Source organism: Salvia splendens, chromosome 2 (assembly GCF_004379255.2).
Source record: "Salvia splendens isolate huo1 chromosome 2, SspV2, whole genome shotgun sequence".
In the NCBI taxonomy this organism is placed as follows: Eukaryota; Viridiplantae; Streptophyta; class Magnoliopsida; order Lamiales; family Lamiaceae; genus Salvia; species Salvia splendens.
In genome coordinates, this window is record NC_056033.1 from 265,985 (window position 1) to 288,190 (window position 22,206).

The 22,206-nt window shown below is 37.1% G+C and overlaps 3 protein-coding genes across 6 annotated transcripts; 1 reads left to right on the forward strand and 2 right to left on the reverse strand.

The window, feature by feature from the left end:
- Window positions 1-3,349: 3,349 nt before the first annotated feature.
- LOC121781161 (zinc finger protein GAI-ASSOCIATED FACTOR 1-like) lies at window positions 3,350-5,268 on the forward strand. The gene is made up of 3 exons (XM_042178878.1): window positions 3,350-3,628; window positions 3,710-4,106; window positions 4,182-5,268. The coding sequence occupies exons 1-3, from the start codon at window positions 3,448-3,450 to the stop codon at window positions 5,026-5,028; spliced, it is 1,425 nt and encodes a 474-aa protein (XP_042034812.1). The 5' UTR covers window positions 3,350-3,447; the 3' UTR covers window positions 5,029-5,268.
- Window positions 4,885-9,799, reverse strand: LOC121781146 (metal tolerance protein 2-like). 3 transcript variants are annotated; one of them, XM_042178866.1, is made up of 13 exons: window positions 9,435-9,799; window positions 9,270-9,339; window positions 8,390-8,487; window positions 8,103-8,257; window positions 7,782-7,897; window positions 7,162-7,258; window positions 6,937-7,021; window positions 6,691-6,753; window positions 6,505-6,610; window positions 6,223-6,368; window positions 6,023-6,114; window positions 5,785-5,943; window positions 4,885-4,944 (listed from the first exon to the last, which is right to left on the reverse strand). In XM_042178866.1, the coding sequence occupies exons 1-12, from the start codon at window positions 9,771-9,773 to the stop codon at window positions 5,826-5,828; spliced, it is 1,485 nt and encodes a 494-aa protein (XP_042034800.1). In that variant the 5' UTR covers window positions 9,774-9,799; the 3' UTR covers window positions 4,885-4,944; window positions 5,785-5,825. The 3 variants fall into 3 exon arrangements, with proteins under 3 accessions (XP_042034800.1, XP_042034791.1, XP_042034783.1); XM_042178857.1 differs by lacking the exon at window positions 4,885-4,944 and adding an exon at window positions 5,431-5,665; XM_042178849.1 differs by lacking the exon at window positions 4,885-4,944 and having other exon boundaries at window positions 5,431-5,943.
- A 5,205-nt stretch (window positions 9,800-15,004) lies between these two features.
- LOC121781171 (homeobox protein LUMINIDEPENDENS-like) lies at window positions 15,005-21,537 on the reverse strand. Of its 2 annotated transcripts, XM_042178889.1 has the most exons (14): window positions 21,162-21,537; window positions 21,049-21,076; window positions 20,631-20,761; window positions 19,919-20,346; window positions 19,741-19,834; window positions 19,551-19,644; window positions 19,024-19,153; window positions 18,889-18,940; window positions 18,766-18,809; window positions 18,595-18,677; window positions 17,940-18,374; window positions 17,538-17,552; window positions 16,417-16,916; window positions 15,005-15,921 (listed from the first exon to the last, which is right to left on the reverse strand). In XM_042178889.1, exons 1-14 carry the CDS (start codon window positions 21,309-21,311, stop codon window positions 15,238-15,240), a joined length of 2,868 nt encoding a protein of 955 aa, XP_042034823.1. In that variant the 5' UTR covers window positions 21,312-21,537; the 3' UTR covers window positions 15,005-15,237. The 2 variants fall into 2 exon arrangements, with proteins under 2 accessions (XP_042034823.1, XP_042034829.1); XM_042178895.1 differs by lacking the exon at window positions 17,538-17,552.
- Window positions 21,538-22,206: the final 669 nt, after the last annotated feature.

Genomic DNA, 22,206 nt, shown 5'->3' on the forward strand with positions numbered 1-22,206 from the left:
ATTTGGGCTGTCACATTTATGTTCCATGTTTCAGCCCAATATCGCAATTATCATTTTCCTTTGTAATTTCAAATCTGTGGCTATTAAAAATACTCGAACCGACTTTAAATACATTTTTGGGGCCACACTCTATAGGGACGGTGATGATTTGACAATGTAGGGCGGCATCAACGGTTCACCTCTACTCACACGTGAGTATGGGCCGATTGGTTTGCATGAGAGTGGGATTAATAGTGGAGTGGAGACAATCTTCCAACACTGACACTAAAATATTTTTAAAATCCAGTAAATAGTAGCATAAAATATATTAAAATTAAATTATTGTTGTATACATAAACCATATAGTAGCATATTGAGTATTATTAGCTATATAATTTTATTACCAGATATGAATTACTTTATTAGTGTTTGATAGTACAATTGTTTGCAGTTAAATGCATCGCGAATCGCCCATATCCTTCGTCTATGTTTTCGAAATTAGTAATTACGTACGTTAGGAGTAGTGTTTTTTTTTTTGCATGTGAGTTTAATACACACATTCATTTCTCAAGAATTATATGAAGAAGTTGCCAAAAAAAGTAAATGAAAAAATCATAGATACGGTCAAAATAATGAGATATTGCTCTATCAAACAAGTACGGATAAATAGCTTGTGTAGACAATTACTAGAACAATAAAAGATCGTGGATAAGGTTTTTCATACATTACTACAAGCCAAACGTCAAATTTATTTATTTTTTATATCTGAATTGGACTAGATCAAACACTGATCACGAGCGACTGATTTCAATCCGATTATTTAAACCTTAGTTTTGGAGGGAACTTAATCAACTATAATGTACAAACCGATTTAGCGGCCCACATAAAATTTAAGATCACGAGATTTGAGTGAAGGAGACAATATATTGAGCAATGATTCAAGTTTAGTTGCTTTTATGTCGATTAAAAAGTTATTACTACCTTTATGCAACCATATTTTTACAAGTCAAAAAGTCTAGATTATGTGAAGGTAAGTAAAAACCATATATCCCCTCATACGCAACTTGGAAAATTTTACTAGTAGTATTATTATTGTGGAGTATAATGTTTTATAGTAACATAATTTATTAGTATATCCCATATAATATATATTTAATAAAATTTCAAGGATGTTATACTTATATCCCATCCTTGTTATTTATAGGAGTGGTTTAATTAGTGATGGTGAGTTTGATTAAATGGTTATAGTTAAGTACTGACAATATGTGGGGATTGAATGGATACTATCCATATAATAATTTATAAGTTGAAATACGTAAATTAAGTGAAAATAAAACAAAAATATGTAGACTTCTTTTTCAAGGTGGGCTCAAAGAGTTACAATCAATTGAATATAAATATTAGGGCTGATCTGTCTCTGCTTTTGTTTCTTAGTATATGGAGCCTTTTTTTTAAAATTTTTATAATTACAAATAATTAATCAATGTATCAATAATTAAATGTATAATTGACCAAGTTCCTGCACTATGCAAATCTGCAACGGAATCTAAATGGCTCTTTCACACATTAATTATAAAAGATTTCTGATCAAATTAATGTCCAAATCAAAGTAAGTAAATTAATCGAAATCCTCACGTCGTATTCATCGGTTAAAGTTATACAATGGGAATTGGGAATAGATAGAGGAATATATAGTGCTCTAATCTGACTTATTTTGTTGGTCTTACACAATAAGCGCGTATTTTTTAGATAAATTGTCCACTAATCCTGCTTATTTTAATCGTCAATTAATTATTTTTGTTGGATATGGGTGTCATTATATCTGTGTGCTGCTAATGATGTTCATTAATTGTATCGAATTCTATCGATGAATCCCACGTAGAATTTTTGTTTTTGATTAGGAATCAAGAATTTTGTAAAGTGCTTGAAATTCTACTTTCTGTCTTCTTCTTGTTTTTTATTTTAAGCAGCCGGACTGCTTGTTTGTAATCTAATAGGGTTAAGTGGAAATACAAAGGCAAATCCACATTTTTGTTTGATTCAAATTCGTTTGAGTTAGACTGCTATTATGTACATAGTTATAAATGGATTAAACTTAATTTAGCATCTTCCTTTGTTAGCCATAAATCATTCGACTTGATTTCGGTTAGCATGCATGCTGCTGTGAAAATATAATTTTTCTCTTAATTTATAACCTTTCACACGGCTTTTACAATATTATAGTGACACGAATATAATATTTGAGAGAATAATATATTCCTAAACTAAATACATCATTATTCAAACAATTGCAACTCATGAATTTGGTTTTATCAATCTCCGATAACCAAAGAAAAACAATAATAGCTTCAAACAAAATAATAATCCCCGTACATAATAAATAGTTCCATTTGTGGACGGTATGAGTTTTAATGAGAAATTGACAAAATAATAGTGAGGAGAGAAAAAGTGAGAAAAATATGATAGAAAAATTTTCATTTTAAGAAATGAGACTATTTATTGTGGACATCCCAAAATTACAAAATGAGATTAATTTTCGTGGATGGAGGGAGTACTACAATGAAGACACATACTTGGGCAGGCAAAATGAGACTATTTTTCGTGGATGGAGGGAGTATTGTATATATGCTCTCTGTTGGACATTATATAAATTTTCATATTTTAATCTATATACATGCATGCATGCGGGCAAATATATATGAGAAAAAAAAAGATTTAAATTACGTAATAAGTTCAAAACACAACATGCAAATGCTTTTTCATTATAGTACTAGGATGAACATATATTGAAGATAAAGCTGAATATCTGCAAAAGAGCAATATTAAATATCAAATCATAGCAACTAAAATATCAAAACGAATTAGAATAATGAAAAAAGTGCAATAACTCATTATTTATGAACTAAAGTGCGGGGATCAATATTAATGCTAGTGCAAGTATATACTTATAAAGCACAACACTACGACCAATATGTATTTATAGAAATAAAAGTGCTAATGTAAATTTTGTATAAATAAAGAGACCGAAATTTTACCTTTTGTCCGCAATACACATGCACAATTAAAAAATAGTAGTAATACTTATAAAGCAATTAATTCTCATTTTTGCATGATAAAATTTATGTAACCTGTAACATGTCAATTGAATTTTGTATGCAACAACTCACATGAGAAACAGTCACAAGCACTTTCTTTTATGACACTTGATCATACACAATTAATAGGAGTATTCCTTAAAATTGGAAATTAGAATGAAGCATAATTAGGAGGAATTAGTGTGTCAACTAACTGTCTCTTATCACTTGTGTATATATATATATAAAGCAAATAAGCCAAAGGAGATGAAATTAGTAATTCATATTGTTGGCAACGTAACAACATCTCCCTCCTCCATCCTAATCTCCTCCAAATATACAAAGAAACAAACAAACTCAAGATTTGAAATACTCCATAAAACTAATAATAATAATGTCAAACATGACAGGTGATGAAGGGAGCTTCTCTAACTCTTCAGGAGAAGTCCAACAGCAGGCAGAGAAGCAGTCCAACCCCACTGACACCAATGGCTCCTCCGCCTCTCAGCCGCAGCAGAAACAGCCCCAGCAGCAGCCTTCAGCTAAGAAGAAGAGAAATCTTCCAGGAACTCCAGGTATAGTATATGTGTATATATATATATATATATTTGAAGAATATAGTATATAGTTAAAGTTGTTTATAATTGGAAGATCAGATCCGACGGCGGAAGTGGTGGCGCTGTCTCCGACGACGCTGATGGCGACGAACCGGTTTGTGTGTGAAATCTGCAACAAAGGGTTTCAAAGAGATCAGAATCTGCAGCTGCACAGAAGAGGCCACAATCTGCCATGGAAGCTGAGGCAGAGAACGACCACCGAGGTCAAGAAACGGGTCTACATCTGCCCCGAACCCACCTGCGTCCACCACAACCCTGCCCGCGCCCTCGGCGATCTCACCGGTATCAAGAAGCACTACAGCCGCAAACATGGGGAGAAGAAATGGAAATGTGACAAATGCTCTAAGAAATATGCCGTTCAGTCCGATTGGAAGGCTCATCACAAGACTTGTGGCACTCGCGAGTATAAGTGTGATTGTGGAACTATTTTCTCAAGGTCTTTTTTTTTTCTTTTTTTCTTCTTCTTTCATCATCATCATCATCATCATCATCATGTTTTCCCGTGGTGCAGGAGAGATAGCTTCATCACTCATAGGGCCTTTTGTGATGCACTGGCTGAGGAAAACAACAAGGTGAATCAACAAGGCATATTGGGCCCAAATTTATCGGCCCAGCTTCCAGATCTAATGTCCACGATGCCCATAACCTCTAACACAAACACTTCATTGGGATTCCCCAACCCATTAAAATCACTCCCCCAAGATCTCCTCCCAATCCCATTCAAGCCCATCGCCGGCGCTACCATGTTCTCCTCTGCTTCCGGCAACCTATTCGGAAGCCCGCGAAGCATGCCCTCGTCGTCATCCGGGCTCCAGCTCAGCTCAAACTCCAACCAAACAGGCTACAACTACCACCAGGACAGTAAGCATTTGGGCCAAATCTTTGGATCGGCCCAAATGTCGGCCACCGCCTTGCTCCAAAAGGCGGCCCAAATGGGAGCAACGGCTACCAACTCCCCAATGATGCAGAAGAACTTCGTCAGCACCATGGCGGGCCCAGACCATGTGTCTAACCTGCCCGGCCCCAGTGTGCATGGGTACGAGAGCTTCCATAACGAGCAAACGTTCTTGGCCAAGATGATGCACAAGGGCCCGCCAGAGCTCTTCGAGGGAGGGGGCGATATGGTGATGTACGGCGGGATGCTGATGGATCAGAATATTCCGGCGGCAGGATTCTTGAAAAACATGGTGGAAGGGAGTGGTGACGACATGACCACGGTGGATTTCTTGGGGGTGGGAGGATCAAGGGGGCACAATTTGGAGATGAATCAGCAACTGATGCAGAATAATAATTTCCATCATCATCATCAGCAGCATGAAGAATCAGATGTGGAAAAGCCACTCTACAACACTTTCTGAAATAAGTAGCTAATTCATATTCAAGAATTTGAGATATTGTTACTCATGCTGGCTCCAATCTACATGCATATTGTTTTTTGTTATAGTAAAAAACAAGAGATCCCAACTTAAAATTAATGCAGTAGTGAGATCTACCGTATATTAGGCATTACAACTCATGTATTTTATGCTATTTTACCAAGTCTAGTTCATAAGTTTTACTCACTTTTTTTATAACAAACATATCCGTTTTTACTGGGATTTCTTTTTACAAATGATATAAATTTCTTATAGTGATGGTAATTTTTTATATAGCCAACCCATTTAATTTAAAATTTTATAGAATGTTATTTAGATTTTTTAACATCTATATATAATTACCTTATTATTCATGTGAAAATTTGAAGGGAAAAACAATAGAGAGAAGAACAGAAGAAAGAAAGTTGATAGCTCATAAACTTTGTCGTTGCTACAATTATTAATCGCACTCCTAATTAAAAATTCTGGATCTAGGATGATGTTTTATCAAGTACAGCTGATGGCTCATATATTCGAGTTATTCAACGTTGGTAGTTGAAGCATGCTAAATCAAAAAGAAATTACAGAGGCGAAAATAAGTAGTTGCAGTATTTGTTTCTACTTAGGCTAAAAAGCTGGCCTGCAAAAGGTATTGGGGAGACGATTGTTACAATGGCCTTCGTTTACTGCCCAATACTGTTATTTTTTTTTTAATTGCAAAAGAAGCACAGATTAGCATTATTTAGCAATCTTTCTTACTAGTTGAAAATCACCAGGAACTTGCTGCACAATGCCTTGGTTCATTGTCGGAAGTCGGGCATTGGGCGGCCAAGTTGCAGCTGAATGGAGACGTGTGCGATGCTTGTCACAGCCTCCAAGATCTTCTTCTCAGCCTCTTTTGCAACCTCCATGGCCTCCCTAGTTTGGCACCCCCCAGTATGAGTAGAATGCCAGAGAAGCTAGGAACAAGATTTTTTCAAGATTGTTGTGGCATTACCTGATTGATGTGTCCGGTGGCATGGAAACCTCGATTTGGAGAAAGACCTGGCCTTGCAACGAGTGGCGTGTGATGCGTTGGATACTCATTTTCTGAAACAAATTTCCAATTCCTCTACCTCACTTGTACCATATGATGTTGTATAAACAAAACACAAAGGGAGATGAGCGAGTGGATGATTAGAAACATAAAACTCATACCTCAGAGGAGGTGGATGATAAAATCGCTGAAACAGTGTCCACCGCATCTGTTGGCTCTAGTGAAGCAGTGTTGCAACGATGATCTGACCTTTTACAGCTTCGTTGGTGGTTAATACCACTCTCCGTAATACGTGAAGTTCCTGGCTCTACAGGAAAATTCAAAAAACTCTTGATCAAATATCAAGAAGATAGTCAATTTGAATCCTTAACTTTCACATAGCACAACTCCAATACAAAAGGCCAAAAGAATCTTACTACTATTTTGATGAGCAACTTATTTACCTATATGTATAAAGACTTCTGCAACTTCGGGATGGGATTGCTGAAGCTGACTGCGAACATTTTCACCAACATCATGTGCAGCACTAACGGTAGAAAAAGGGTCAACCTACACCAAGTATTTACTCATACCTTATGGAACTTGTAATATTATATAGTGTGCTTCAAAACTGAGGCGAGAGAACAAACCTCAACATCCACATCAAGGTACAGATTTGATCCAGCTCGCCTTCCTCTGAGGTGATTATAGCCCTAAAGTTTGCAGCGAAGATCGCTTAAAAAAGGATAGAGACTTGTAAATAAAGTACGAGATTATAAGTCTTCCAAGCGATATGAAACCATGCATAGCAGTTAAAAAGCTAAAACAAAGGAACAAGCCTGAAATGAATGTTTATAAAAAGGAATTAGTTCTGCAGGAATTTGAAAATTTCCTACCTCGACTCCCTCAACCCCAAGTATTGTTTGTTTATAAGGTTCAAGGTGTTGTGATGGAATAGCAGCATCCACCAATTCCAAAACACTGAATCATCCACACAGAACAAGGTCATGTCAAAACTCTCAGCATGTAAAATGATCATTCTTTTTCTCAAGCTAAAGCATCGATTTCTCAATACAGAAACCGTAAAGGGAGCAGATATATATTGACGCTTGACACTCTACCTTTGGTAACCGCTTTCAAGTCCTGCTTTAAAAATCATCACAGAAACGAGAAGTCCAGCAAGAGGATCAAGAAACCTCACCCCAAGGATAGATCCACCTAATATTGCAAGTCAGAAATAAATATCTCAAAAAATTGTTAACGACAAATCAAACAAAGGATGGTGTATGCAACCAAAAGTATATATTGAATTATTCATAAATTCAACGGCAATTTTTAACAAGTGTTATGCAAACCAGGCCTTAAAAGTAAAAGAAATGGATGATCTTGGACCTATGTAGCTCAGGTTTAGGTCATCAGAAAAAATCTAATGTCCCAGACTTGAATATTAAGAACATAACTGGCTGAAAATTTTTCTAAATTCCTCACATGCGTACTTTTGGAATTCATTCTTTTACTCTTAAAGACAATGGACAGATATTTCAATTTGACTGCAAAACAGACTGGTTATTATTATGATATTCGTGTACATTTAAGCCAGACAGATTCAAAATATTCTTTCCACCAAAAATAGTATGCAGGCTTGAAACAATCAAGCCCTTTGAAAATGAATTAGGGCAAAACACTGTTAAATTTAAATGACCGAATAAAAAAGAAAATAAATATGAAGTAAAATATTTACCAACCCCAATGAGGGCAACTACTGATGAGATAGCATCTGAACGATGATGCCAAGCATTAGCCTTCATGAGTCCACTGCCACTCTTCTCGCCTGCTTTCTTAGTAACCCAATATAGCCTTTCCAAAGTAAAAAAAAAGTGCATATTAGTCAATACAACGATTAGAGGTAGATCGATATCTGTAGAATCAAATCGACAACAGAAATATCAACTATGAAACAGAACATAAAAGAAAACACCAACAAAACTCAAAAGATACTATCCAGTCAACGTAAATAAAGGCAACGGATCTTATAGATAATAAAGGATAAATGGCTTTATACCCTTCTTTTACACCTATGGAGACTACAGTCATATTTAAGGCCAGAATCGGGTGCTCCATGTCCATTCCGTGATGATGCCCACCGAGCTGGTGACCATGAGCATGGTTATGAGCCAAGGAGTGGTTAACCATCTCGGGAGCAGCCGACCAGACACTCTACAAAAATTAAAAATAAATGGAATTGGTATGTTTAACAGTTTACACTGCAAATTTTCAGCTTTAAATAAGTCGTATGCAGCACACACAGTAACTTTTGCTCTCTACATCAGAAAAAATATAGAAATGTACCGCCAGAACATCTATAGCATGCCAAGAAATGCCTCCAGCAGTTAGCAAGAGCACACTTGAAATTCCAAGGGCTCCTAATGTCTCAAACTTTCCATGCCCTGAACAATGGCAATTACAATTAATTGTCAAATATGGTGAGTAGAATATTCAAAATGAAATCCATCAAAAGTGTTTAAAAATATCTCATAAGTCATAATACAATGTGGACATGATGATCCGTCCTATATTCGATTGCATTGTGTGCAAGATGGAGACAAATAGACAATATAAATCGTAGCTGAACATGGAAAATTCACTAATCTAACAACCTTACAAATACAGCTTTATACAAACATTCACATTTAGCTAGCGCCTAGTAAAATAGTTTGACCAAAAATTTTCAAGGGTAGAAAAAGGGCCAACGAGTTTTAGTTTCTATGTTTTTGACAGAGAAAGGGCATACGAACTATTTCATTTACTTACGAGCTTTGTAAAACAGACAAGTCAGTGACTAAGGCAACAAAGTAAAGCTCTCATTTCTAAATTTCTGTTTCATCGTTCCTGATAGATGAGGCGTATACAATCAAAGATGAAAACATCCAAACTAATGAAACACTTTCTCAAGTCAAATGGCATCTCACATTACGCGTATTCATGGTTGTCTAACAATACTGGACTGTCCACATATCTATTTAACACTCAATGTCATAGCTGAATCAATAAAAATTCAACAAAGAGGAATGTCACAAAAGCGGAGAGTGTACATATGAAAGCATGCTGATACAGTTAGTTACAATCATCTTCTAAGATATACACTACAAAACAAGGTGGAAAGTATGAATTTAGAAGCTAAAAACACGTTGAATGAACAGAGACTGCTTAAATACAGATCAAAGGTGACCATATGGATGTTCTTTATCCTTGGGCGCCCTTCCAGCTCTAAATGAAAACAATGCCACCCCACTCAATACCTAAACCATTACACCACACAGCTAAAATTATTAAGTAAAGAAAAGAAAAGAAAAGCTGTTACCGTATAAAGAAACGAAAAACGCTCAAATCATACCACATCAGAAACCGAATGAGCTGCATCAGCAATAATGGCGGTGCTGCCGGACACATAGCCCGTGAAGGCTTTTCCGAGTGCTAATCCCACGTCCGCAGCGAGGCCTAGCCGAAATATCCTCTCGCCATCTTTTCCAGAATGAGAATCACCGTGCGAGTGGCCGCCATGCCATCGCCGGAAGATCTTGATATTTCGATTTTCAGAATATAAGCTTGGCCGATCATGAAATTCGCCAACACAAGAGCTTCTCAAAATCTCCGACTTGCAAACCTGTGATTTGATTGATATACAAGATTTCGTAGCAGGGTGGTGGAGAACTTTCAACAATCGAAAACCCATTTCCTCTAATGTCAACACAAATTGAAGCTTAGCCTTTATATTTTCGATGCTCGTTCTTGAATAGAAAAATTAAAATGTACTCCATCCGCCCACATAATTCGTCCTAGTTTTCCATTTTGATCCGTTCCACATAATTTGCCCACTTCAAACTTTCCATTTATGGTAAAAAAATTATACCATTACTAATTACAATCAGGCACCTCAAATCACACAATTAATACAATTAATTGTCCAATTAGCTATTGATTCGGTCTCCCCTACTACGGGCCACCACCACCAGCCACCCCCTACACCGGGCCACCACCACCAACCACCCCCTACAATGGACAACCAACCTCCACCACCGTTCCAGCTATAGCCGCCCCCATCGTGTATTCTGACTTCGAGAGACAGATTCTTGCTATTTTGCTGCCTGAGATTTTAGATTTAATCTAAGTATGTTGTCCCTCAATTTGGTTGTTTTCTTGATTGTGTCATTGGGTTGGAGGCTGTAGTTTTTGGTGTGTTTGTTTGGGTTAGAGGCTGGTGTTTTTGGGTGTGTTTGTTTGGGTTGGAGGCTGTGGTTGTGTCATTTGGGTTGGAGGCTGTGGTTGTGTCATTGGGTTGGAGGCTGTTGTTTTTTGTTGGTTTGGATGCTGTGGTTTTTAATTGGGGGAGGGGAGTTTGGTTGTTGGAGTGTTTGTGTGGGTTGGAGGCTGTGGCTATTTGTTTGGGGGAGAGGAGTCTGGTTGTTGGAGTGTTTGTGTGGGTTGGAGGTTGTGGGTTGGAGGCTGTGGTTATTTGTTTAGGGGAGGGTCTCTGGTTGTTGGAGTAATTGCTAGTTGTCTGTTGTTCCTTGTGATGTGTTGCATGCTGATACTCTTTAGCCATGTGATGATTTGATGTGTGTTGGTATTACTGATAAAGTATGATTATTAAGCCACCCCTCTTGTTAGGTTAGGAGGCTTATTTGTGAGTTGATATAAACACCAAGATCTAAGGGAAAATGTTTCATAAACACCATACACTGACATTACAAAAGCCACCCCTTTACATGGTTAGGAGGCTGTTTTGTTAGTTAGGCAGCCTTAGAAGCCACCCCATACACATGTATGGTTTGGAGGCTGCCCTATGATGACAATTTTCTGAGGGATTAGGATTTTAGAAGCCACCCCTACACATATAGGTTTGGAGGCTTTACAAAAGATGTGAAAACCAGTTGATAGCATAAGCCACACCTAATCTTGAGGCTTACACACCCAACTGCCAAAAAAATGCTTCCTACTTACTGAAATTATAAACCCACAGCCCTACATATATGTGAGATGTCATATGCTGTGCCAGCATCATTTTCTCTCTATTGGAGGTATGCCACTGCAGCCTTGACAACATGTTCTTCAACCTCTAAATTGTGTGGAAGTATGCCCATCCTTGACAACCTATCTTTGTTGATGTGTGGAGTTTTGTAGCAATTTCCCTCTTCCACTTTCAAAATCTCTGTTAAACAAGTTTGAAGAGTTAGAAACACTTTGTTGAGTGTTTGTGCACTAAGTTCTTCAAAAGAGCTTTGCACATTACGCAACAAGTCATCCACTCCCCTGGCCAGTTTGTCATCTTGTATAGACTGTATTGCTCTGAAAAAACCTAAATCCAACACATTACAATCTGGGGAATTGGCTGGTTGGCAGATGATATGGAATTTGAATCCATCTGTGTTTGCAACTGACTGAAATTATGCATCATTATGCATGATGTGGGGTCTTGCATTGTCTTGTTGTATGAATATCTCCTTGCTTATGTTATCTGGCCATTTAGCCTTGATTGTTGGTATGATCTGCATAAGGGGTGCTTATGTGAGTGCTGGATTATGATTTGTTGCAGTTGGATTACAAAAAAGGAATAAAAATAGTGTACCTTTCGAATAAGGCAGTCTTTCATGACTTCCTTGTTCACTGATTGAATTGGCTTTGTCTCCAAGGTGCCTTTTGCTCTGTTCTTGGATTTTCTCTGTGCTGGCTCTTTTGTTGTGAATGGAAAGATGCCTATTTTTTCATCAAATATGACATCTCCATCTTCTCCAAAGTATGGTCTGCACACAACACACATAAACATCACCTTTGTGATAAACCGCTTTGACTTGCATGACCTATATGGTTCGTCCTCATCTGGCAGCAGGTAGTATCTATCTGTAGTCTTAGTCATGAAAAAACCATTTTTCATCTATGTGCACTACGTTGTGCATTTTGTGGTATATGCCCACTGCACTCTTACTTAACTCCAGTTTTACAGCCAGCTTGCGGATGATAGATCTTTCAAGGAATGAAAGAGCTCTTACTCTGTTTGAATCAAGCTGAATTCTATCTTTGCGCTTGAATCCTTTAACACGATCTTGTATGCTCACAGGTACTCCACGCTGGATTTGGTTGCTGGCCTCTGCCCAGATTCTGTGCACTGTCTTCCTGCTCACTCCAAAGTCCTTTGCTGTCTTCACAAAACCTCCATATGCTACTTTACCTTCATGGCTCAGTTGTAGCAGCCTTTGAGCTATCAGATTTTTGGTATCCACTCCTACAATGCGCGAGTTTTTGTCGCCGGTGATATCTCCGGCACTGTCTCCGGCAACATACTCCATTGCCCAATGATGAAAATTTTCTGAGGGCAATACTTCTTTAAATCTCCTTTTGTTGTGTAGGTATGCCTTTGTAGCTAGTGGTAGTTGGCCATACCCTACTAAATTCCCTCCAAAAAAATTTGTTTAAGTTTAGTTGGATTTGGGAATTCCCTCCCAGAAATCCAAAGTTGTAATCTTCATTAGACACTCATTGAGAATTTGTAGTGTGTGGAGTTTTATAGAAAAGGCAATTTGGTTTGAAAAATCAGTGAATGTGTGTAATCTGGAGCATTGACAATTGAGCACTTTGGATTTATTTTTGTGCACACTAAAACACTAATTACAATTAAAAAAATTGATTGAATTTTCCAAATTTAATTATCCTCAATTCATCACTAATGCAAGATTTTCATCAAAATACAAGAAAAATAAACAAGGTGGGACCCCTACCTACATTCATTTAAATCAAAGTCAAACAACATTTCTTAAAACCCGTGCTCGGTCAAAGTGACCCGAATTATGTGGGATGGAGGGAGTAATTAGTAGCTTTTAATTAGTTAATTTAATATTTTTTAATTTATATATAAGGCATTATCTTTCTCTTATGCGACGGTTTTCTCAATTTTCACATATCAATGGCAGTTTATTCTTTCTCTTTCAATTCATCTTCTCTAATGTTTCTTCATTAATTTGTTTCTCCATTTTCAACATGGTATCAGAGCGCAAATCCGCTGCGCGCCTCTAATTACCTCTATCTCTTCTTTTTTTCAATTTTTCATTTGGTTTCAAGCTTGGGTTTGTCATTTTTTATTTGTGAGAGGTTTCTGCTTTACTGAGTGTTAATCAAGCGGATTTGTTGTTTTCTGCCGCAGTTTTACAAAAATCATCAGGTTCTATCCTCTTTCGGATCTCTCTATTTTCGATCCGAAAATCATCAGGTTCTATTCTCTCTCCGATCTGTTTTTCTTCAATTCTGATTTTCAATCGGTTCTCTTGTTTGAAAATCTCTGGTTTTATCGATTGAATTCATCTTTTTTTTTTTATTTCTCTTCGGCTTCCGCCGATGAAATCTCAATTCTTTTTTCTTTCTCGTTTTTCATTTGTTCATTGGATTGTATGATCCAAGTTTGTATCTCTCCGATTAAAACCGGTTGAGTGTTTACTTTTGAGAATATGTTTTCTCAAATTTTTGTTGAATCTGAATATGTTTTCAGATCTGTCTCTGTTTTCCGATTGTATCGGATGATTTTTTTTTTGGGTTTTGTTTGCCCCCTCGCCGTATACAGCTCATCTCAGGAGAGGTTTTAATTAGGCATCGCGGCGACATTGCATTTGTGTAGCAAATATCAGCCGATTGAACTTTCGTAGGCGGCAATGTCTTCATTTCACAGCGTCGTTGTCGCCTTCGGTATGAGTCACCGTTTGTCTCTGAGATTGAGATGTGAGGGTGGTAGGGTTGATGTGAGCTTGTAAGGAGTGATAATCGGCTCTGTTTGATGCCTCTCTATTGGTGTTTTGGAAGGACATTTGTTTGTGTTCAAGGTGAATTTTTCAAGAGTCATGGTGTAGCATTGGGAATTGATTTTCTGTGTAGAGATTGATTTGGTCACTTGGAGAGAGGTGATGAGCCTACTCAAGAAGAAGTTGAACTCTCTCAGATTCCTACTAAGGGGAGTTGAGATCAATTTTTGAAAGCTTGTAAGCAATTGTTGGCCTAAGAACATCAACCTTGCTTCAGATAAATGTTGCATTTGTTGAGGGCAACAACTCTAATTCCAGCAAGTGTGTGATTTACCAATGTTGAAGATGATATTCCAAGAGGAAGTTAGAATAAAACTTGATGTTTGTAGTTGTTTTGTTGTTTGATGTTTGATGTTTTTGTCAAGATGGTTGCATTTGTTATGCTTCCATCTTGAGGGAGGCTGTTGAAATAGAAAAATTAAAATGTAATTAGTAGCTTTTAATTAGTTAGTTTAACATTTTTTTCAGCTTATATATGGCATTTTATTATAAAGTGCAGTCAACAATTTTCACAATGTAGTAAATAAAGATTTTTCCCATTTTACTCTCATCTTTCTCTTATGCGACGATTTTCTCAATTTTCACATATCAATGGCAGTTTATTCTTTCTCTTTGAATTCATCTTCTCCAATGTTTCTTTCATCAATTTGTTTCTCCATTTTCAACAGCTCTCTCTATGCACGCCGAATCTTATTTCCTTTTCTTTTTCTTTTAGCATTCGAATGCTAACTAACTCGATCAATAGATTAAATTTCTAGACACCTCTTTTATCTTGAAGCTGTCTATTGAATTTTTTGTTTTGAAGTAATAATGTATTTTGGGAGTTCTATTTGATGTCTACTAATTGTAATTGCAGATCTTAATAATTATAAACATCATAGAAAATATAAAATATAAAATATAAAATTCAATTTCTTTTTTATTATCAAAATCTATGAAGCGTGAATCATGCCAAGTTATAAATCAAACATCCAAATGTTCAAACAGTTTGTTTTTGAAGTTATTAATTGAACGCATACAAGAGAGTGAAAAAATTGAATAATGTCTGGAGCATTATCTAATTATTATACTTCTTGAGTATTCATGTGTATAACAATTTTACGTTTAAGAAAAAACAAAATAGGAAGCTTTAACATTCCTTCATTCACAATAAACCATTTTGTTAGAAAAAATTGAGCAAAGCCAATCGCAAAGCTTGATAGCTTTATCCAAGGATCAATAATGTCCATTTCTCATCCCCACCACACGCCTAAATATTTCAGCAACAAAATTGCTCTAATTCTACATCCGTACAAATTGCACTTTTCCCCATTCTGTGTCTCTCACTTAGAAACCGATCCGATCCGATCGCTGCTATCTTCTCCAGTCTTGCCACCTTTTACTTCCAGCATCTTGATAACTGGAATGCTGAACAAAATCTTGCTGTGTCGTCTTTCCATGCCTGTACCCATTCCTCGAGCTCAAGCTCGGCTGATTATGGCGTTGGCCTGGTACATACTCGTGGCGCCTGGAGGGGCTGTTGTCCGGGCTCCATGACTCGTATTCACGCCTACTTCTACCACCCCAGGTACCTGAGGATGATGATGGAGGCCCTCCCGAATAGCCATGGTGGTAATTCACCCTAGGATTACTTTGATACTGATAATTTGACTCAAGACCCTGTCTTGCTCTCAAAGTATTTGGTGGCGTGGCCGACCGAGACAGGCCTGAGGCTTCGCCCCAGATACCCGAGGATGGACCCCGGTTCGGGATAGGCATTTCTGAGGTAAACTGTTGTGCGTTTGATGAATTATGACTATTTAGGTGGTGCATTTGTGGATTAGTGTGTGGCTGCCACTGTTCAGGCAACTGAACTGAGGCAAGCTGAGGCGCCACCTTGTGGGAATACTGTTGGACTGATACTGAACGCTGAGGAGTCAAAATCGTGGTGGCCATACCTTGCTGCCGGGCTTGAGAAACCCCGTATGTGATCCCATTGGCCAAGCCCTGCTGCTGCCGAGAAAACGGATTTTTCGAGTAGTCGGGCTTCGCTCCATTCTGCATCAAGAATAAAATTTTCCAGAGCAAGATATCAACAAGGTATTCAGCAGAATCATCAAAAAAGTGGAGTAAAATATTTAAGCAAAGTAATATACAATAGTTACAGGATGCAAGAACTGCTTTATGGGTATCTGGACGTCAACGAAAACTGATGCAATTTCCCATCCTTGACAATTTTTCAATAACGAACTTGTCTTTTTATTTATTTATTAATTTATTTTTTTATATTTGCCCTTTCCAGAAATGAGTTTGCCTGATCTTTTGTTTGTAAAAAATGATTTCATTGGATTCCTCAGTGTAATAGTTGAATTTTGCGAGACATTTGAGTACACTTCTCTTCCAAATTCTCATTCAACTGACCAGACCCCAAAGAATTATAAACCATGCAAATTTTGATAAGAGGGGACAGAAACGGACACTGAATATTATGCAAAAACTGGAAAAACTGGCAAAATTTCCAAGTTGAGTACAGAATGTGCTAAGATTACGCACCGGAACAGGGTCGCTTGAAGGTGTCGGAGATGGCAGGGAAACTTCAACCGTATTGTTGGCTAAATTACCCAACGAATTAACCCCGTTGGCTTTGATTCTATCAAGCAGTTTGACGGTCTCTTCACTAGATAGACTACCAGCTTGCCCAGAAGTCAAGGCAAAAACCAATTCTGGGTTTTTCAATAATTCTGCTAGTAGCTCAAAATCAGGCTCGCTTATACTCTCAGACAATGCTGGAGCAACAATTTTGCTGCTATCGTGTGGAGCATTGGCTGGTGATTCTAGTGGTTCAACATCGGGCAGTTGCTCGATGGGGATTTCAGGGGTTAATGAATCATCACAGTCCATTTCACGGTCCCAGGGTTCCCTAGGGTTGGATGGAATTTCCAGTATTATCCTGTAAAATACTTCTCTCTCGCGTCTATTTCTGTTATTTTGGACTTCAACTTCTTTGCTATTAGCACCTTCACCCACACTCCATGTCTTGTCGATTTTCAATTCTGCACGAAACAAACAATTATTCTGGCATAAATAAAGAACAATGAGCTAAATCGGCAGCCTAACTAGAAATATCACATAGAACTATGAATGTTTGATCAAGATCTACAGAATCAAATTCAGCAGCTATGAATGTTTGATTAGAAGAGTTACATTTGATGGCTACAGAAGAATACAAACAAGAAAATAGTCTTGTATTCTCATTACAAACTCCCGAGTAATTAATTGGATATTTGAAGAAATATCTTAAGGGTAACAGCAAAATCCAAACAGATGTTTGATAGTGCCATCTCAATCACGTACCACCACTAAATGCAGTTTTCAGATTTCAGAAGATGAAGTCGCAAGCACTTAAAAATCTATTTGTTACATTTGAATTTAGAGCAAGAAGATAATACTTTGTGGAGACGTTAATCTGCATTTTGTTACGTATTGGTGTCTGATATATCATCTCATTAATCAATCTTAAAAAATTGGACCACTTGCACTTTATTGAGCTTCCACAACTTGGAAGCGAGAACCATTCGGTACAATGAAGACAGCTGATCATTGTATGATTTGCTCCGGAATAGTCAGAAATTACATTAAGATAATATGTATGCCACTTAGGCCTTCAATGTTACCTGTAGAGTATAGTCCTGATAAAACATTAATTATAGAATGATGATGATATCAGATAACAATAAGAAAACATGAAATTAACTGTCAATATCTGTATTGTTTGTATGAATGATTTCTGCAATGCTTAGAAAGCAGCAGAGCCACACAAGCATCAGATTTAGGAATGATCAGATTAAACCCCCTGATATTTGGAATCCCAAAATAATTTCCTCAGGTGTTAATCTTTCTTGGAATTAAGTTTACAAAACAATAATAAGCATGCAGTATACACTTAGTTAATTATTTGTGTAATTATTTGTTCATTTGAAGGGAGGAATTAGCTTATCTTGTAATCTGATAAATTGTAAACTGCATTACAAAGTAACTTTAAAGATCAATAAGGAACAGGAGCCCAGCAAAAGTACCTGGAGGCATCTTCCATGGGATCTGAATTCTCTTGTACTTTTTCCATGGAGGCTCCTCCAATTTCAAAGAAGTTTCACATGGATTAGAAAGTTTAGATAAAGAATCGTCAACTTTTGTCTGTTCCTCAAGTTCTATCTGAACATTGGCTTTGGAAACTAATGTCACTACACTGGCATTTGGACTAGCTGTGGTCAACTTATTCTCACTTTCAGACTTTCGTTTCTCACTTTCTGACTTAATGTTTTCATCAGGTGTAATTGTCTTTCCATATTTATTCTGCATAAAATGAGCACGCATCTTTGCTTTTTGGATATCATCAGCCGAGAGTGGGCGGCTCTGAGTAGCAGCCGTTGATCTTGCGACCTGGGGACTCCTTACAGCCACACTTTGACCTGGATGCTCTACCAACTGGACTTTACGACGCTCTCGTGTTTCTATTAATTGTTAAGGCAAACATGTCTAGAAAACATAGAGAGGAGAGAATGGTATCTTGACCGTGCATTGGAGCTCTTTTGACCTCTCATATAGTTATTATCACTCAGATTGTTGGCATAAAATACAAAATCTATAAAGCAACTATCAACTTTGACAGAAAACTTAGAGCAAATCTGCAATCTATCGCATTCATGATTAAATGAACACAATGAAGGATACGGGGCGGGAAAACACCTCTCCTTTTATTGGAGTCATCTCCCGATGCTGTAAGCATTTTTAGAGGCTGAGCAGTGTCCAGCTTCCTACACAAGAAAATCAGGGTTTAGAATGCAATATCAAAACAGAACCCATTGTTAATGTTGATGATGAAATAGTGGTAAAGCGGGATACCTATGGGAATCAGGATTCTCACACATGAACCTCAAAACATCTTCCTGAAGTTTTACAATATACATTAGCACTTACTTGCACATGCTTTGAATATATAAGTTAGTAAAGTTAAAAAAGACTTACAGGATTTTCCCTTTTTGTGTCCCATGACTCCTTACCCATAACTTCACTAATGCTGCAAATTAAAAGACAATAACTCTCAATTAAAGTGAAAAGTCAAAAGAGTAGTTTTCACATGGGATAAAAGAATGAGCTTGCCTTTGCTTCAACAACATCTCATCCTGTAAATCACTTGCTGATTTCAGTCCGTAGTTTTTCTTTGCCGATAGGTTCTTTCCCAGCCTCTTGCTCCATTTCGATAACATAGACCGGGCCCTGTTTGAGATGTCTGATTTTCAAACCAGAAAATGAGCCAACTAGCAAGAGGATTTCAGGCAATAAATCATGAACAGCAAGAATGATGAAAAAAACTATGTCATGTTATATTGATTTCATTTATGGCATGTAAAATTACTTATTTGTCAATAACATGATAATCAGATTAAAAAAAAGTAACACGACAGGTCATCGGATTATGTTTACAAGGAACAGCCTCAAGATCCATAGTCTAAATTTCAATCCAAATTTTGATATTCAAGTCTCTGAAAATATATTTGCTAGTAAACTAAGAACCAAATAAAAATTTCAGCATTCCTTCAGAAAGCACGGAATATTCACTGAAAGCATCAACCACGTTGATGGATGAACAAAAAAAATGGAGCAGTCACTGAAAGAACAGATCACACCTGCTACTCTGTAAAACCGCAGCTTATTAACACTCTGCAGTATAGCAGACATATGCCCAGGGAGAGCCTTGCTTACAGGCAAATAATCAAACAACTGAAATTGAAGAATTAGCTTACAGCTATTAGCTATATGAACTCCATTATAAAGTGAAATACAAGCATTAAGTAAAACATGTACATATTCCAGTACCTTGAGGATAACAAGCAAAACACTTGTCTGTTCTTCGGTAGCTGCTTCACTTAACCATGTTGCCAATATCATCAATCCACCTTCAGCTAAGAACCTGCAAACACACAAGCATCTTAAAATGAAGGGAGGGAAACAATTGATAATGTCAATCATCAACATGAATAGAAAGGGAAGCTACCAATTCAGCACTGACGGATTTGTTATACGCAAAATCCAGCGTATCAATTTAACCTGACCAGAGAATGATTCTTCTTTCCTCATTAAGCCAAATATATTATCAATAAAATGCTTCTCTGAATCAACCAGGCCAGGTAAATCCTCATGACTCTTTGAACTAGAAGGCCCTTCATCAATACTTGTTGGAACAACAGTGGCTAAAGGAATAGGTTCAGCAACTGTAGCTAAAGGAATGGGTTCAGAAACTGTAGCTAAAGGAATGGGTTCAGAAACTGTGGCTAAAGGAATGGGTTCGGCAGGAATAACCAAATTTGAAGTGGTAGCAATCACATCATGCATCAAACCATAGGCAGATGTATTCGCTCTCTCTCTAGACAATCTGAAAAACTTTCTCACTCTAGTCCGTTGCCCAGCAAAGAAATCACGAACCTACAATGATAAATATTTGAACATCATTGAGTTATATCCAGGTTTATAGCATCAGCAGCAGCTATTTGTCTCCGTAAATTTCATAATGAATAGTAAACCAATAAATGTATGAGGGCAAAATATCTTTCAACAGTATCTTATCTATATACATGAGTCCTTTCATCAATGACAAAGCATGGTAGCATCTCATAATCATTAACTGAGACAAGAAGAAACAACTGTTTTCTAGGGCAATCGCTTCTTTTAACCAACCACTGGAAATGAAAAGGAATGAAGATTAAAACCTGAGTCACAGTAACTCCAAACTGGGAACTTATCTCCCGGGTTTCCCTCTTGCTAATTGCATCTTTCAAAGAGAACACGAGTTGCATGTACTTTACGGCCTTGGGATTCAGCAAATCCCTAGGTCTCTTTCCTGCAAAAACAAAATTACAGATAAATATAACAAAGGGTAAATTCTACAGTCCACAAATACATTCAGATAAATATTGGCATCGCCACTTGGAACACCACACCTTTAACCCTCAAAAAAATACATAAATAAATTAAAAGAATGACCAAAAAGCAAGCAGAAGCCCAAAACAAACAAGAATTTGCAAGATAACTCTATACAAGTAACTGATATTTGGGAAATGGGCATAATCACAGAGGAAATTAATTCCAATTACCGATACAGAAAGTAACAAAGAAAAAAAAACTCACCAATTTTAATGGACAGGGCACTAGCAGCCTGCATTGTAATTCCAAAAATTAGAACAATCAACTAACCAGCCAAAAAATGCAATAAACTGAGTAGAATATTAAACAAACAGTACCATCTCCTGAGAAAGGGGATTGACACCGGTGAGTTTGCATTGGGTGGCAACAATCTGTTGCAGCTTCTCGATCTGATTCTGGAAAAGATCCTTCTGCTCATCCAACAAGGCCTGATACGAAGTCGGCGCAGGAGACGCTGCGACTTCCATCAGTTGAGTATCTTTCGATGACTCCGTAGCCTAATCCCAATTCACCCAACCATTCTGAGCTAGCAACTGCTGTTAGAGCCGTACACGGATTGAAATGAAGAGTGTTTGTTACCGATTGGGTAGGGTTACAGGAAATTGAGAAGAATGGGAATTGGGTAAATGATTAGGGTTCGAATTCGATTTTGGGCGACCCTTGTTTATTTATTATTACAGCGGAGATCTGTTTTCAAAGCATAGGAATTGGGGTGGAGTTTTAACTCTTCGCTCAGCTATTTTATTTATTGTATCCTAATTTTTTAATTTATCAATTTTATGTTAGTCTTTTCAATCCATATAATTAAATTGGTGAATTAAATTAAAAATATTTAGATACAATTAATAAAGTTAAAAAATTCAATAAAGTAAATTGTAGTACAATTATTTTTAAAAAAAGTGATAAATTTAATTTATTTTTCAAATTTAAATAAAATTAACTCAAGAAAAATGGTTAACCCATAAGCCATGACTAAAATTATCAGAGGAGTATGGGTTTATGTTTCTGAGACTTAAAAAAGGTGTGACATGATATTGTGAAATACTTAATCTAACTGTTCTTAAACTCATGATCGTATTCTAAAGATTAGTTACCTAAAATCTCACATGAACTTTGTGTACATATATATGAAGTTGAATTATATAATTTCTTGCTTAAGAGTAACATATTTAGAGACAACGAAGCTGACGGTACATGAGTCTGCACCACCATGGCCACGGGGGTCGCTCACGATCTTGCACCAGTCTACACCATGAAAATTATACTAATATCCAATTTTTTGTTTGTTATTATATTTTTGCTAATCTCATTCTGATATGGCGTGTAAGCATATGATGACACATTACGACAGTCGGCAGCCAT